We start from the raw sequence: 17,735 nt of genomic DNA, 5'->3' as shown, positions 1-17,735 counted from the left end.
GGAGGACACAGTTAAGCCCGTCTTACAGTATTTATTTTAATGTAAACTTACCCGTTAAAAACCAACAGCTAAAACCAACTTTGTACTAAGGAAATAGAAAGTTTTCAATTAGAATGAGTACCACAACCGATTACTAATGTTATTTTTGACAATTAGGCAACTTCTGAAAATAAAAATGAAAAAGAAACTGAAGAAAGAAAATGAAAAAGAAAATTTCTTACATTAGCGTGTAACCGATGTTACATAAAATTTATGTAAATTAGTTGTCATGTCACGGAATGCTAAATAATTTATTAGCTGCCAACTCGATTCGGAAAACTGGTTGTTACATGCGTGTGTATAGTAATATCTTGAGTTAGATGGTAAATTACCTCATACGTTTGTTATTCTTTCAGTTACAGCAATGAGAACAAAGCCAAGTTTTGGTTCTCACATCAATGTTTTACGATAATAGATTAGTTTTAAATGATTAACAATGTACTGAACTAACGCTTTCGCCACAGTGGAATTATGGAATTACCGAGAATGCACTGACCACTTTCAGTGGTGATAAAATACCGAATAGGCAACCAGTTTCAAACAAATGAAATAACTTACAAAATGTTGTATTAATGAACTGTCCCACGCACCAAGAAAAAAGAAGATATTGCTGAATGCTATATTGATGCTACTGTCTGGTTACTACCGGGCTTGTGTTCCACGCTGCTATGCGTCACAATATTAAAATGAACACAACTAACAGTCGGCAATACGCGGTGCTGGCTCTGCAAAGAAAATAGAAATACTTAAATCTTGTCAAAATGATGCTTTGTCAAAGCGCAACTTAAAAATAATATATATATCTATATATCTATATATATATATATATATATATATATATATATATATATATATATATATATATATATATATATATATATATATAGCGTCCATATATATATATATATATATATATGGACGCTGATTGTATGTCCAAAGGTTCTAAACCGGTAAGGAAGGTCGTAATTCCACTGTTGGCGTTTGTCACCTGTATCGAGCACAATACTATATATATATATATATATATATATATATATATATATATATATATATATATATATATATATATATATATATGTGTGTGAATATGTGTGAATATATACGTTTTTACTAACCGCAAACACCACACATCGTGGGACATTTATCTTTAACATTAGGGTCGAGTCCGCACTGGCTCTCAGGCCATCCATTGTCATCGCCGCATTTAGCGTCTGTATCCTCGCAGTAATCTGTATAGTAGTGTATATCCATAAGATCTTGGTTTAAAATCGTTAACAAACTTTAATGACATGTTTTGAAGTAAACGTTCTGTGTATTACAACTACATGCACATTACTAACAATACTTCCATGACTTCAGACAGTATGATACATGTACATTACTAACAACACTTCCAAGAATTACGACTGTATGATACATGCACATTGATACCACCACTTCCACGACCTCAGACAGTATGATACATGCACATTACTAACGACACTTCCATGACTTCAGAGAGTATATATGATACATGCTCATAAATGACACTTCCATGACCTCAGACAGTTTGATATACATGCACATTACTAACGACACTTCCATGACTTCAGACAGTATGATACATGCACATTAATAACAACACTTCCATGACTTCAGACAGTATGATACATGCACATTGATAACACCACTTCCATCACTTCAGACAGTACTTTTTTTTTAAGGAAAAGTCGCTCAGGAAAGAACCTGGGCACGAAAACCAAACTACCAACTTCAGACAGTATGTACCTACGACAGTCAAATGACAAATTGTCGTGAGGCCAGAAAATGTTAGAAAACTACTATACCAACAATTATAGCAAACTTACTCTCGCAGAATGTACCAAAATATCCATTTTGGCAATTACAAGTGCACTGGGAAGTTTTAGTTCCACAATTGTGGCATTCAATTTGACAGGAGTCTGAAAAAGAAATGGATTTCTTCATAAGGAAAGTAGTTAGTAACCAATTTCCTGTGTTTACGATATCGAGTAACAGTTGTTTCTGAAAGGTAATAATATATAGACTGATGTGGGGGTATGTGCGTTAGGGTAGTGGTTGCCGCGAAGGGGCGGGAGGCAAGTGTCAATTTATCCTTGCCTATTGTTATTACTGGGTAAGTTTATATATTCATGATACTAGTTTCTTTCAATAATATGTATATGGAGCCAAACGTGCCAAGCTCCACATTTTGTGATATCATACTGACCATGTGTTATCAAACTCTTCATTTAAGTGTTTACTTTCGGTTAAATGACATGAATTTTGCTAATAAATCTACATAGACGAACAGTTGTTATATGTAAAGACGTTAAATAAGATAGTTACCACTGTCAGCCTCTTCTTGGGGACTGTTATCTGTTTACGACAAAGTTACAGAAAAGGCAGTTTAATCATGGAACCAAAATTGTTTAATGCGGTTTTAATGTACGAAACAGAATGATTATTTGTTACGAGACTACCTTTAAATGCATTATGTTTCTTACGATAAGGACTTCAATGTCATCAGTGTTATAAAAAACGATCCGCTAAGACAGAAGTGAGCGTTTCTTTAGTCTTTACTGAATCCGATAGCTGAAATGATTGCTGAGGTTGAACATTTGTTCAAGCAAACATGAAACCAATCAAGATAATTAGGCACTGATAGTAACTCATATGAACTGTGCATTGTACTTTTCCTTCGAATCTTGAAAGAGTTCGTTTTATTTGACAGTGGCACCTGTTCTATACGGGTGCCATTCAGTAATATGAGTATAGACTTCACCCGCCTGAATAAGCTTCTGAACCATCGTTATCCAGAAAAAAGTCCCCAAATGGACCTCATGAAGTGACTTACTTGGTATGTTTGCAATTATCATCAGAATTGTTGTTGCATGGATGTAAAGAGGATGGTATAAATACTGATTGTGTAAAATCACGAGGACTGATGATGATTTAATCTATTTTAGGAATTCGCTGCTGAAACAGGAAGATTCCGCAACGAGGGCTGGCACATGGGTTAGGAAATTGTCTGCCAAACGTTTACTTTATATAGTTCATATCTTAGTCGTCATGGTTGTTAACTTGTGCCAAAGACAGTCCAATTCATCAGCCTTTATGGATGGTCTGAGACATGTCAAGTCACAACTATGCTCTATAGGCCATGAAAAGTACAATCAATATCTAAGTTGGTGGAACAATACAATGTTCAGTACGGTGGCGCCCTTCCACTATCAGTTATAACAGTTGTTGAAAGACGTTTCTTGCTCGTAGACTTAACCTGTCAAGTTCAAATTGTCTTGAAATCGAGACCAAAATGAAACTAGGTTCCAAGCATGTCACATTGGCATCTCACCTACATGTCAGTTAGCAAGCACTGTAATTTGCGGTCTAATAGTTGCGATCCTGCAAGTAAATGGTTACATGGCCAACCGAAGCAACTTCTTAAACTAAAGGATAACATATAACGGCTGAAGTAGAAATTATATTAAATCATCACAATTCTGCTTTCAAGAGATATTTTATTGACTAACGAGTGCGTCTTTCAAAATTAATTTCTTATGCTATGCAATCCTCGTCGTTAGTTTCTCCCTCCTCACCATGCGGAAACGAGAGAACAATATATCTACACATGCATGAAGTATCAAAGTAATAGAATTTCGCCAAATATTCATTACTTTTCTTATAAAACCAAAAAGATGTTATGGGCTTACAGCAAACGTTGTTCCTGCACAACATTCCAGAAGGGCAGTTTGAACACGGAACTCCGGCGATGTACGGCTTCGCACCAATGACGTCAGCTCTGAAAATAATACATAATAAAGGAAATTAACGAGCAATGGAAAATCAAAGAATTAACATTTTCCAAGGAGCTTAAGAAATTATTTCAAAATAACAGTCATGGATTCCCTAGAATGTCATGCAAATCGTTGTTGCTCTGTTGTAGCTGAAGTTATGAAATTAACATATATTGACAGAGGAACGGTGTAGACTCAACTTACAAAATAATGGATTCAACATTAACTATTCTGTGTCTATACTATGAGGCAGACACCATGGTCCAGTTGGCCTTAAAGGAGAATGTAGGACATTAAATATAGCATGAAGGTGAACGTATTGAGAACCTCGATAGATATAGAAACATATCTAATTGTGTTTCTTTTACTTTAATAAGACTCATACCTCTTAACACTAACAACATCAGCTAACAATTTCATTGGAGGACACTAGACTACCGTCACTATGCACCAAGTGAACAATAGACCATATTTTTATTATTCTTGAAGGGCCTTGATGTCTGTTACCTTGGAGAGTAATTGCACACTACAATCCAGGCATTTTGGTAGGCTGTTCCGCTTCTAGTTGAAGCTACTTCGCAATACTTGACACCACATCCGACTTTCTCTGTTTCTGCCCATATGACCTGAAATTGTCACCATAGTGGAAAACCCGTTATATACAACTAAAACATGCATGGTTATTTGACACGTTTTACTCAATAAGATGTGTAGATGAGCGGGAACTGATCAAGCTGTGTGTTGTGTTGAATTGGGTGAAAGACCATATCGAGAGATGTAAATAAAATATAAGATACCTGAAACTTGTGATTACGTCTGACAACATGTGACAATAGTTAATCCAGTAACATTAAGAGGGACTAAAATTATGCATAAAAACGAATAACGAATGAACAAGGGAAACAATACTACATTAACATGTTCGGTACATATTGCTGTATACTGCAATTCAAATCATCTTTATTCAATAAGTAGGAGCAGTCAATGTATCAATCATATTTTTGTTTGATCAATGGAAATCGCAAGCAACCCCCCCCCCCTGCGCCATCTTTCCCTCTAACTCCAATGACCACCCTCCCACCTCTTATTGTTGTACCTACCAATCCTTGTTCAGCAAGTTGTTCCACTTAGGTTAAAGATGGGTATGCAATTTGAAATTATTTACCTGCTTGTACTCTGCACAGTTTTCAGCACACGAGTTATTGATGTATGTGTAGTCTTTCGCTTGACTATTCCATGACCTCACCGGTGTCATAACGGGAGACGGCGGATCGACTGCGGAGGAATCTGCCTTAATAAACAGATTCTGACCGATGTTTGTGTAATCTCTGTTTCTAGCTACCGGATGTTCATTTTGGCATCTATCGGCCCATTGTTGCGCCGACAAAGCTAAATCCGCATCCCACACCTGTATTGAAACATAAATATAATACATGAAAGGCATTTGACGGGAACTTGAACGATAGTGCACTAAACATGAAACTTAAAAAAATGGTTGTAGAGGTGGATGAGAAAGATCTGGGAATGATATTGATATATACTTGCATATCATACTAAAAACTACAATAAGTTCCTGTTCCCCGTTAGAGGCATAGTCAGAATAGGCGAGAGATACCGATATATTACATTATTAATACATTTATGTATAAATACAGCAAACATAAATAGTAATGATAAATCAAAATAGAAAAAAATAAACATCCTGTTTTTGAAGTTGACTATATATATATATATATGTATATATATATATATGTATATATATATATATATATATCTACATCTACACACACACACATATATGTATATATACATATACATATATGTATATGTATATATATATATATATATACATATATATATATATTTTTTTTTTTCCAAAACTGAACTGACACTGAAATTATTTCCTCGATTCTGATTGGCTCTCAGCGAGCACGTGATATACTTTAGTATTCAACATTGATCCCTTCATACTCTGTCGATACCAGTATGATCAACACGAACAAATTCAAGATATTCACATTAGCAACTTTCCAGAACTTTTGTAGGTATATATGAACGAAAGTATATAGTGCTCTTAACACAATGAAGCAACTATTTACAACTACTGCGCCCATTATAGGCAGTCCTCGATCGTTTGTTTACTCGCTTGACTCCGCTCTACACAACACATGTAATGTAGCCTGTTGTACAAGGAGCAACTCCCTGGTTGTACTGTGGGAAGCAGGACACTCCGCCCAACAACCATTTCGCCCAACTGCCATTTCGCCCAACCTTACCATTTCGCCCAACCTTACCATTTCGCCCAACCAGCCTGGTCATTTCGCCCAACCAGCCTGGTCATTTCGCCCAACCTTGATTAAATATGATATTTCAAAAGGAAACGTTCGGGAATTGTTAACGTTACAGGATACGAACCGAATATTAAGGAAACTTGAGGATTGATCAGTGTGTTAGGGGTTAGGTTTGATAGTAAACGTTCGAATATTAAGGAATATTAAGGAAACCTGAAGTCCTTTACTTTGTATAACTTTAGTAAGGAAACGTTCGGGAATTTTTAACGTTACAGGATTAGAACCGAATATTAAGGAATCTTGAGGATGGATCAGTGTTTTAGGGGTTAGGTTTGATAGGTTTGATATAGTAAACGTTCGGGAATTGTTAACGTTACGGGATACGAACCGAGTATTAAGGAAACTTGAAGTCGTGGTTAAATTGATTACATATGTGATTACATATGTGGTTACATTGATAAAGTGGTTACATTGATTAAATATAGTAATTCAATATTACGGACGGGTTTTATATATTTTTTTTCAATTTAATAAGGAAACGTTCGGGAATTGTTAGTCAGTAGGATGGATCAGTGTTTTAGGGGTTCGGTTTGATAGGTTTTAATGAAGACCGATTCCCCTGTGTTTGTATAATAATATAACTCCCATTGTATGCGTAAACGCCTAAAGTAGTGTAATCCTCCCATTATACCCGAAATAACTGCTCAGACTCCGATCGATATCGAGCGGACCTCACTTTTTTATTTACCTATTACGAAGTAACCTAACCCAAAATAAATCAAATTGAACTAGTGGAATAGAAAAAGTAATATTATTCTGACTGAATATTAGTAAAAATAAGGTTGGGCGAAATGACCAACACGGTTGGGCGAAATGACCATGCTGGTTGGGCGAAATGACTATGATGGTTGGGCGAAATGACCATGCTGGTTGGGCGAAATGACCAGGCTGGTTGGGCGAAATGACCAGGCTGGTTGGGCGAAATGGCAGTTGGGCGAAATGGTTGTTGGGCGAAGTGACTAGAAAGCGTACTGTGTATAGTATATAACACAATAACACACAGTGCATTTTTAACTGTATACATGTACCCGATGTACATATGTACGAGGTGTTTGTGTACATTCGGAGTTGCGATACTTTTACGATAGTTTTATAATCATAAATTCAAAATGTATTCAGTCAATGAATCATGATAGGCCTAGTCGGATATGGAGTGGCTATGAAGACGGTGAGCGAGTGTGTGCATGCCAGTGAGTGTACACAAGGCATTTGACGATATATGTCTGTGTCTTTTGACTTGTTAACTAGTTGTATAAAGCCTTATAACCTGTACGTACGGAAACCTATTGGCTCGCTTAGAGCCAATCAGAATCGAGGAAATAATGTCAGTGTCAGTTCAGTTTGGGAAAAAAATATTCGCACCCGGGCCTCCCGCTTTATATGCGGACACCCTAACCACTAGTGGCTATGGACGCTGATTGTATGTCCAGAGGTTCGAAACCGGGTAAGGAAGGTCATAATTCCACTGTAGGCGCTTGTCACCTGTATCGAACAATACTAGTTCTGTTTTGGTGACGTATTTTGCCTTGCTCTAGAGATCAAACATAATGCTAAACAACTCGAAATTATTTGTGATTCCTAAACATTCCGAAAGAGATACTTTAAACAGACTATTGGTAATGGAGGTAAACGACAAAGCCAAAGAATATATGTAATTGAAATCGTAATGAGTTGGAAAATCCATACCGGTGAAAAAACTTCCAGCCTTCGCTGGGATTCGAACCCTGGCCTCCCGCTTTATATTTATTTATATATATATATATATATATATATATATATATATATATATATAATATATATATATATAGAAATATATATATATATGTATATATATGTATATACATATTATGTATAATTTAATGAATTAAAAGTAATCTACAAAAGTCTTAAAAGTAAGAAACTCAGACGGCATGTTTATATGTTGAAGGCTGCCATTGATCAGCGTCCGTAAAATCTATATATTTAAGTAAATTATGCCAACAAAAGAAGAAGAAGAAGAAGAAGACATGGCAAGAAAGAAACAATAGTCTACTTCTTTCATCTGTTACAATACCTTTGCCGCTGAACTAGCGTGTTAACTTTTATTGAACTTAACAGCCGCGAGTGTAACATGATATAACTAATTTAAATTCACGTGGAGTGCATCCCTGGTTGAAAAATGTAGGGGCAGGAACATACTGTCTCGTTTCTGCACCTGTGGATTCATCCCTGAAGAATGTGAATGAAATGTTTTACGTAAGAAAACTGTCAGATCCGTCTCCTTCCCATCTTTGGTTGATTAACATCTGACATGGAGAAATGTCATTGTTTCAAATTTGTGATTTGTTTTTTGGTTTAATAATGCTTTGTATAGCGTCATTGACCTTTTCTGTATTTGAAAAGTTGTTACAGTGATTTGGCTTACGAAAATAGCGCGTGGACTTTCTTCAATGGACAAAAGTATTCTCCCTTTGCTTCATAGATAATAAGGCTGGTATCAACAAACAACGATAAATGTATGATACTTCAGACTCGTGAATTATCATATGGGATACAAGTGGTTTATAATTTGTCTACGAGAAAAGAGGTTTTAGTAGACTTACAGGGTGAGCTGAATATACATAAAGAAAATATTACACAAAGAAAAGGACTTTTAATGTCACAAATATTTTATTTTCTTAAGTCATCGATTTCCCGGGACGATGTGCGACCACTCTGATGTTAAAGGCAAGGAAAGGAGAGGGGATGGAAAGGGGAAGGGGGAGTTATTTATGCTTGAAATGTTATCGAGAATCTCGCGGAACAATAGGTTCATTTGGAAGTCATGCTCATTCGCACCCGTGCATTGTCTGCTAGTACAATAGCCCCCCCCCCCCCCCATTTAAACTGCTAGCGCTCGGGTTTGTCTTTAGTAAAAGTCCGTCTCTACGTGAAACGATATACAGAAATACCAATTGCATATAACTGTGTGTATATTAATTATGAATAATGGTGCTTAGGGCGTGGCCTTTTATACCAACCTCTCTTTTTTTGTATATGTATGTACTATGTGAGAACTATGTGGAGTGGTGTCGCTACATATGCTCTGGTTGCAGGGAACCTATGTATATGTAAGTATCCTGTATCTTTTATATATGCTTTGAGGGGTAACCACTTGTTTATCGTCACATTTTGGGGATTTGCATTTAATATGCTTTCGTTATGTACTTGTGCCTGTTATCTTTATGGCCTTTTAGTATATTTTTAGTTTTGCTAATTCATTGTAAGGGTATCTTGAGTTAAATGATTGTCTTTGAAGAGTATGTATTTCCCAGAGGTTATTACTTTTTTGTTGGTATTTTGTACATTCTCCAGAAAGAAGCCGTAGAATCCTGGAAACCCGCTGTTAGCCCCTGTTTGTCGCTGTTTGTTGTGCTGGTAGTTTTGCCCGGCGACGATTGCAAGTTGAGCGTTATTATTCTTAAGGCTGTAATTTTTGTCGTTTTAACTGTCTGATTTTAGTGTGTTAAAATTTATCAAATTTGTATTTGTTATGTTTCTTCCTTTCGTGCATTGTTTATATGGAGAAATCTTGTTCTGTAATGTTATGATTGATTTATGTAAATTCACGTTTTTCGCCCTATGTTTGTATATTAATGTTAGTTTTGATATTGTTTCTTTATAGTTTTCACCGTGGTTCAGTCACTCCACGTGTGCGAACTTAAAGGGTATAAAACTTCCGCCTACGTGGTTAGCTTCATTTAGCGTCGTCTCGGTGACAATACAAGTCAGAAAGTAGAATTACTCCTAAAGGATTTGTAATATAGTATCACTGGCACGTGATGCAGGCACGTAGCGAGGAATTTGCCAAGGGAGGGGCAAACTAACTAAGCGTAGCGCCACCATAGGTTGGCGCGAAGCGTACAATAAAATGTTGGCCGAAAATGCCTGCCAGATCACTGGAAATGGCACTTCCCAGGCCTTGTTAGTTGCATCTAAGCATTTTCTATTTTGAAATTACTAGCAATATCATAAGAAATACAAAAAAATGTGCTCATGGGGAGGGGGGGGGTGGGGAAGCTATCACTTCAGAATTTTTTTTTTGCATTTTATGCAAGTCAGCGATTCAACTTGTTTTAGTCGATGAAACGCTTCAGCCAGGACGAAACTAGTCTAAACAAACTTTTGCGTCCAGCGTATATACATGTAATTACATTTGTAAAATTAAGATGCTTTAGAATACAGAAACCAAAAATGCCATTGTTCCAGCACTAACATAAACATCAAAGTCAAAGAATAATTATTGAGTACAATCCATCTACCTACACAGGGTTCAAAAACAAGTCGCGAACATTTTCTTGCTAAAAATATTTATAAAAAATCTGATGATTTTATTGGCTGTGGACGGCTAAGAAACTTCTACAACGTTTAATCGTTTCATCGAACTTTGCAATAGTCAGTCATAATCGGACCTTGAATACTCAAGCTATTACCTGCTTACAGTTGCCGTCAATTAGAGTTTCGATCACCATTAAATGCCTAGACGCAACGGCGGTTCTGTTTCAACCTAATAACTGTAACTGAATAACATGTAACGGTGTAACCGTTGTGGTTTCGAAAATATGCTAATTACGCTTCGACAATACTCTAAAACACCGCAAAACTTAAATGTCTCAGTTGACCCTGTAGTGGCGTGTGAACGTTCCTTAAAACGCTGCAGTTATTGAGTAATTAAACAGACATGTTCGAAGTGACGATGATTGTTTTGAAGAGTACCTATTTCTCGAAATGTCGACAACATATGTCATCATTTCGAAATTTAGACTTTTTATCTCAGAATTTTAACTATTTTATCTGTGATTTGAAAATTTGGAATATTTTTCTTCAACCGTTATGGATATAAAAAGTTGAAATTTTGAAGTACAAGTTGAGTTTGTATCTCAAAATCACAACAACTTGTTTACCTTAGGGTGAAACCTATAACTATTTTCCTCAAATTTGGACATTTTGTTCCGAGATTTCGACTTGTTCCGTGAAATTCGATTTCTTATACCATAATTTCGAATTTTCTTACAATTTGGACTTGATAACGGAAATTGAGATTTTCATCTAAGAATCTTGACCAGTTTATTTGAAAATTTTGACTTTTTTATTTGCATTCTCGAACAATTCCGACTATTTTATTTCAAATTTACGAATAATTTATCTAAATATTGGTATAAAGAAATGTGATATTTCCATTCCGAATTTGAGAAAAAAAGTTGACGGATTATATGAGGTGTATAGGCTATGAAACTCAAAAGAAAATTGATCATTCTATTGCCTGGTACTATGTTTGCTATCGCACAGGAACCATCCAGCTTTGCCGTTTATACTGCATCCCTATAGCTGATAAGGTAGAATATACTCCTGCACCTCTGTTCCCGGTCCCTACATATTCGCCTGCGATATATGTCATTGTATTTCAAGAATAACTCCGAAAACTCCTTCTCAATAATGTTAACTAATAACATTGTATTGTCCAATCTTATCGAATCACGTGCATGTTATAATATTTGGAAGGGGATTGAAGGAATGCTACCATATTGCGTGAAAGATGTCGTCTCTTATACTGTCAGTATGCATCTTAATTTGAACGATAACATATCATATTTTAATGCATATTTGTGATATGCTTTGAAAGCTATGTTTTGTAATTAGTGTATATTGATCAACTATTCTAAAGAAGCATGGAGTTTTCCTCTGCTGCTCGTAATATAGTATATAAAACGTGTTATATAACGTCACTGTTGGTTCTTCGAACAGGGAAAACTCGAAAAGAAATGCGAATTTGTTTATGGATGTTATAACTCTGCAGCTTACAATATTGTGCTCATATCCTAGTTTGTTGCTTCCTTGATATTTTTATATTTATCTTCCGGCGCTTCTTCCAGGGGCCCTAGAACGGCCAGATATAAAGCGTGTAGTAAATGTTGCTTACTAGCGTTGAAGAAGCATGTTAGCCTTAACTCATGATCGCTTTTCGTATCTAGCTGGCAGAAAGTGTTTCTCGGTTCTTGTTTTCAAACTTTACAGATTCCTGTCAAAATATTGAAGGGAATTTTAATTGTGTCACTAAATTTGATGACCTAATCTATCGGGCCAGCTACAGCCTTGAATACGTCACACACCTCACATGTCTCGGGTTTTGCTTCAAATGATCAACGTTGATTACAGTGGTGAGGTAACTCTCAGAGTATTCAATCGAATATTTATATTTTTGAGAATTAAAAAACGATTTATCTTTGTCTAATGTAAAAACTCTCATATCGTGGTACTTATGAAACTGTTTAGAACGGGTTTTGGGGGAGGAGTGGGGGTGGGGTGGAATGGGACACGATAGAGCATCCCTCGTAGATCGCTGTAGCTCTCCTTCGTTACTCCAATCTGTGGGCCTTGGGACCTGACATGGGTGCCAAAATGAATGCGACTGTCTTGAGCTTGTCCGAACATGCAGTTTGTCGACAGAAGAATGTATGATATAAGAATACAGTGTTCGTCTACGTTAGAATCAACCAATGTTTCCATAACCCTGACTTATTTCTTAAACTGAAATAAAGTGAGCTAAAATCTAGCCTGTTCGGTTATTGATTAGTTTCACACAGAGAGTTCAATGAGTATCTCTGTACCTCTGTCTGACGAACGATGATTAAGCTGAACTTGAGACTGAATCTCAAGATGTTTATAAAAATGAAGCTTATGATATAACAGAGATTCGAAAATTAACTTAAATTATTTTGAACCAAGAGCGGATTTAACTTACCAATTCAAGCATGTTAGCTGCTGTCGGTGATACAGCGGATCGGCCTCTATTATGCGCTATAACGATCTGTTCCGCCTCTTCAGAGGAGTATGCTGCACTTGTACCCCTTGTGTTCAAAGCTACGGCTGCTGCAAGTAGAACTAGAACTTTACTCGCCATCTTGGAAGTTGTTGTTCAGGACGTCAAATTAGAAATGAAAGCATCAATCATTAAATCTGGTCTATTTATAATACAAATGTTATTGTTGTTGCTATGACGACACTGGCAACATACTTGAAATGTATATACAAACACACACAAATACACCCACACACAGGAGCACATCCATATAATATATATAATTATATATATATATATATATATATATATATATATATATATATATATATATATATATATATATATATATATATATATATATATTGGTTGGCGTCTATCTTGGCGCAGAGTGCTCTATGTCCGTTGGACAGAGCGAATATATGTTGAGACTAGTTGAGACTAGTGGAACACTAGTAGTTGTTACTCAGAGTTTCACGCGTTGAGCGATCATCAGACAACATATATATATATATATATATATATATATATATATATATACATACATATATATGTGTGTGTGTGTGTATATATATATATATATGTGTGTGTGTGTATATATATATATATATGTGTGTGTGTATATATATCAATATATCTATATATTTATGTATATATCTGTATATATATATATATATCTATATATATATATATATATATATATATATATATATATATATATATATATATATATATATGTGTGTGTGTGTGTGTGTTTAGGTATAATACTGCTCTTGGTTGTGTTTTAGAACGATACTTATGTATTAGTAGACCTGATTTGTGACTGTCAGTGACCTATACAGGATTTCAAAGGTGCAGGTTGAAACTTCAGATTCCCCCGACTGATTTTGGTAGAGGCATATGAAGTTTATAGACGGGATGTAGGTGGATGAAAAAGGAGGGCTGTGGCTTTGGGGTAGTTGAATGCACATTCCGTATGGGGGGATTGGAGCTGAAGGTCCGAGTCAGTAAAATGTCAAAGTTGAGACGTCAATTGGTACATTCTGAGACACAGTTATTTTAGAATATAAATAATATAAATGTTGATAATAGTTAGGTCTAAACGCAAGTTGTGTTAGTAAATACTTTTCCGAATGTGGGGAAAATTCCCAACTGAATGTCCTCCAGTCTAACGATAGAGATGGGATTCCCCCTTCCCCTGAATGGAAGAGTTCTTTTCAAGACTGGGACGTTTGTAGATGTTTAATTTAGTACAAGAAATTCTTTTCAGTCTTTAAAGTCTTTAAGTGTGTACGTGAGTACCGAAAAACGAAAAGATAAACATCAGATACTGTTTCTGATGCTATGTTTTGATGTATTGTTCATGGATGAAACATGTCATTTAATGACTGGAAATGACAGTTATGGTTGTTTAAACTAACGTAAACGGCGTAAAAACGGTAACATTTTGACAGCAAACGATTCTCATTATAAGAGCTAGACCACACCTAGATGTGAGTTTAGTAATGAATATGCAAAACTAAACAGCGACGGTTTCACCGGTGTAACACATGCATGATATTCATTTTTAGTTTTGGATTTGGGTTAAAATGTTGAATTGAAAACTATCCAACATGATGATGTCATAAATAAGCCCTTGCGGGCTTCACCTACATTCGTGGTCGTAACAATAACTGCCTCATGGCCTGTATTTATTTAGCTCCGTCTATGACAAGCCATATGGGACAAACACCGCATAATATATCCTCGTATTAATACGAATATATACGCAAATTAATTGTAATATATACGCGTATATAAAATCAGACAATTACTGGCATGTCTTATAGCTTTCATCCACATTGTAGCCTCGCCAGTGCAATAGTGAGACATTGCAAAGTTGGACTCTATTGACGTACACCCAGGCCAAACGTACTTGATCTAGACAACAGCATGATTTAATACGTGTATATATTGGAATTATTACATGTATATATTGGAATTAAATGCGTGTATATATTGGAATTAATCCTTATATGTATTCGAATTAATCATCATATGTATTCGAATTAATACGTGTTTATATTCGAATAAATACGCGGATATATTTAAGCCTTATGATTGGCTAATAATATAACGCGTATATATAAAGTAATATAAAGTAATACGCGGATGTATTAGTTGGAAAGTTAATGCATTTACTGCTTACAATGGACACTGTCCAGTGTAACATTGTGGCGATACGGGTAAAAAGGTAGAAAACGATTTTTACTCTGTTTTTATCACATAACTTAAATTGTTGAGTGATGGCTTTATAAACTGTTTATAATAATGATTTTCCAAAGGAATTGAGAGTTGTTATTCGATCTTAGAACATTGGCCCGAAATCTGACCATCTTGGAACTACTGAACTGGACCTCAGGGTTGCACTATCGATTTGCATTTTCATTCTGATTGAGTGTACGGATACATCTCTGGGTTACAATCACAAACCTTTTTTTGTTGCCTTAGACACGACTATACGTTTTAGAAGGGAAGGGAGAGAGGGAGGGGGGGGGGGTTGGGGAGGAGAAGCAACTTCCCTTTTCATACTGTTGTTATTCAACCAGAATAAGGTTCTTATTTATATGTATTCATTTTCTAACTATACAACGACGGATATAAGTTATACAAGTTCTCTGCAAAATCCTTCACTATTTACAACTTATTTTCCGTTTGGATTGAGAAGTTTGTGAAACAGACTTAAATTTGTTCCTACTTAAAAAAAAAAAAACGTTCGCAGCTATACCCTGTCATATCAGTATCGAGTGCCCATCGAAGCTTTAGTCTAACATTTCAAAATTGTTTATACTTAATTCTGAGAAAAACAGCAGAAACAATCGAAATCAATTTCATGCACATACTTCAGCTTTAAGTACTATCAGTTATGTTAGATGACAAAATAATCCACATTAAGTTGCATGTTTCTTTTGGTGATCACCCAGACTTGTTAACCTTACAAGTGTGATTATTTTAAATAAAGTATTGAACGATATGAGACATGACTGGCATACTCTTTGTCTCCATACATTCTTTAAATTTATCTTGGTTTTGGGAGTCATACGAGCCAATGACCTATAGCGAAGTACCCTTATCCCCGCCTCGACGGCGTCCGACCTTACCAGATGCTGGTCGCAAACCGCTGTGACTCTTTTGTAATTGTATGTTGATATTCCCCACTCGCTTATTCAGTGTGCTCTTATATGTAAGTATTGACAAACATTACAGACTGATGTTCATTGGTAATCTCAAACTTATAGTCAGTTTATTAACATTATTGTACTCAGTTGTACGGGTAGCCATGTTATAATGAAATTAACTTTGGCTGATTTCGAGAAATAAATCTTGGTTCTACATTGAGAGTAGTAAAATTCTAATATCTTAATATATATTTTATTTCTAATATTCTAAATTAATCTTTGATTTGGATCAGTTATTATATAGAGCAACAAGAGCAGTCTTTAATCTTGATTTTCCAGGCAATACGGCGAAATGTTGAATTATTAACAATGTATCAAACAAAAGAGCCTATAATGTTCTGAAACAAGAGCATGTGTTAGTTGAACCATGGAGCTATAAACATAGCTCCATGGTTGAACCTCTGGTTATTGGAGCTATGCAAAACTAGATATAGGTCAATACATTCAGAATATAGGTAAGTGTTAGTGATTAGGTACACAGTATGCCCATATTACGAATTTTCATCAGGTATAGTCTAGCATCCCCAAATGGCGTGGTTTACCTTCTTAGTGGAATTTCAATTAAACTACAGCAACATAATGTTCGCTCAAATTCGTTTTTTTTTTAATTAACAATTTCTTTTTTTTTGTTGTTGATGTAATCCTGTTAAACCTCGTTATGATTCTTTCGGACAGCCGTGGGCGGGGGTGGGGGTTCATGTTCGAGGGGGGGGGGGGGTGGGTGGGATTAGGTGATGGAAGTTCCCCTAACATCACGTTGTGGTTATAGGTTATGTCCACGATAAACCAATCTGCAAACAAAGTCCGTTTATCCGAACCATTATGGACCACCGACAGTTTATATGTATGGATATGTATGGATTTTGCATAGTTGAGCGTTTCATGCTTGTGACCTCTGTATCATATCTATATAGTTGATCAGACGCATTGATGTTATCATTACATACAGGTATTCCCATAATGACATTTTGCGTTGCATCCGAGGAATTGACCTAATGGTCTATATGTATTAGTTTGTACAACCCAGTCACTTTAATATATGAATGTCAGAATTACATCCTGGACTGATAACAGTGGTTTATAGTGGTCTACAAAATATCTACTGGTTTACCGAAATTTCACCGCTGAAGTTGGACAAATTATCACTTACACATTCAATACGACTATTTATCTTAAACCACTCGTTTATATTCCTTTACATATCTACATTGTTAGATCCATGGTGCGTATTGTCAACACACGCTTTAATCGATGTCGTTTAATTGGTGGAATTACGAAAAAAGGTACTACGATAGAAAGGAGTTAAGGGCCGGTCACACTACAGCGATATCGGATCGGAATCCAATTCCGAATTTTACAGAAAAAAGTCGGAAGAGTGGGTTTCCTATTAGGACGGTCACACTACAACGATATCGGTCCGGATTTTCTTATAGTTTATGATCGGTCAGCAGAGCGATTTTTATCGGACGACTATCCGATTTGCGCAGTTTTGTCCAATCAGCGCATTTGTTTATAT

General features: G+C 35.8%; 1 protein-coding gene across 1 annotated transcript; it reads right to left on the bottom strand.

Annotated features, from left to right (window-relative positions):
- Positions 1-16: 16 nt before the first annotated feature.
- On the bottom strand, positions 17-13,151 carry LOC139962660 (cysteine-rich venom protein latisemin-like). The gene is made up of 8 exons (XM_071962832.1): positions 12,945-13,151; positions 4,999-5,241; positions 4,341-4,459; positions 3,750-3,838; positions 2,386-2,415; positions 1,887-1,979; positions 1,155-1,268; positions 17-764 (listed from the first exon to the last, which is right to left on the bottom strand). The coding sequence occupies exons 1-8, from the start codon at positions 13,101-13,103 to the stop codon at positions 736-738; spliced, it is 876 nt and encodes a 291-aa protein (XP_071818933.1). The 5' UTR covers positions 13,104-13,151; the 3' UTR covers positions 17-735.
- Between the last annotated feature and the right edge of the window lie 4,584 nt (positions 13,152-17,735).

This window comes from Apostichopus japonicus, chromosome 3, assembly GCF_037975245.1.
Source record: "Apostichopus japonicus isolate 1M-3 chromosome 3, ASM3797524v1, whole genome shotgun sequence".
Classification (NCBI taxonomy): domain Eukaryota; kingdom Metazoa; phylum Echinodermata; class Holothuroidea; order Aspidochirotida; family Stichopodidae; genus Apostichopus; species Apostichopus japonicus.
Note: the sequence above shows the minus strand (reverse complement) of the source record. Positions and strands in the feature narration are given on the sequence as shown.

Coding starts and splice junctions, on each gene's coding strand:
- LOC139962660 (XM_071962832.1), bottom strand. CDS start 13,103: ATGGCGAGTAAAGTTCTAGTTCTACTTGCAGCAGCCGTAGCTTTGAAC. Junction 2,416..3,749: donor GTGCAGGAACAACGTTTGCT/GTAAGCCCATAA, acceptor TGTCGTAAACAG/ATAACAGTCCCCAAGAAGAG. Junction 765..1,154: donor CACGATGTGTGGTGTTTGCG/GTTAGTAAAAAC, acceptor TTTTCTTTGCAG/AGCCAGCACCGCGTATTGCC.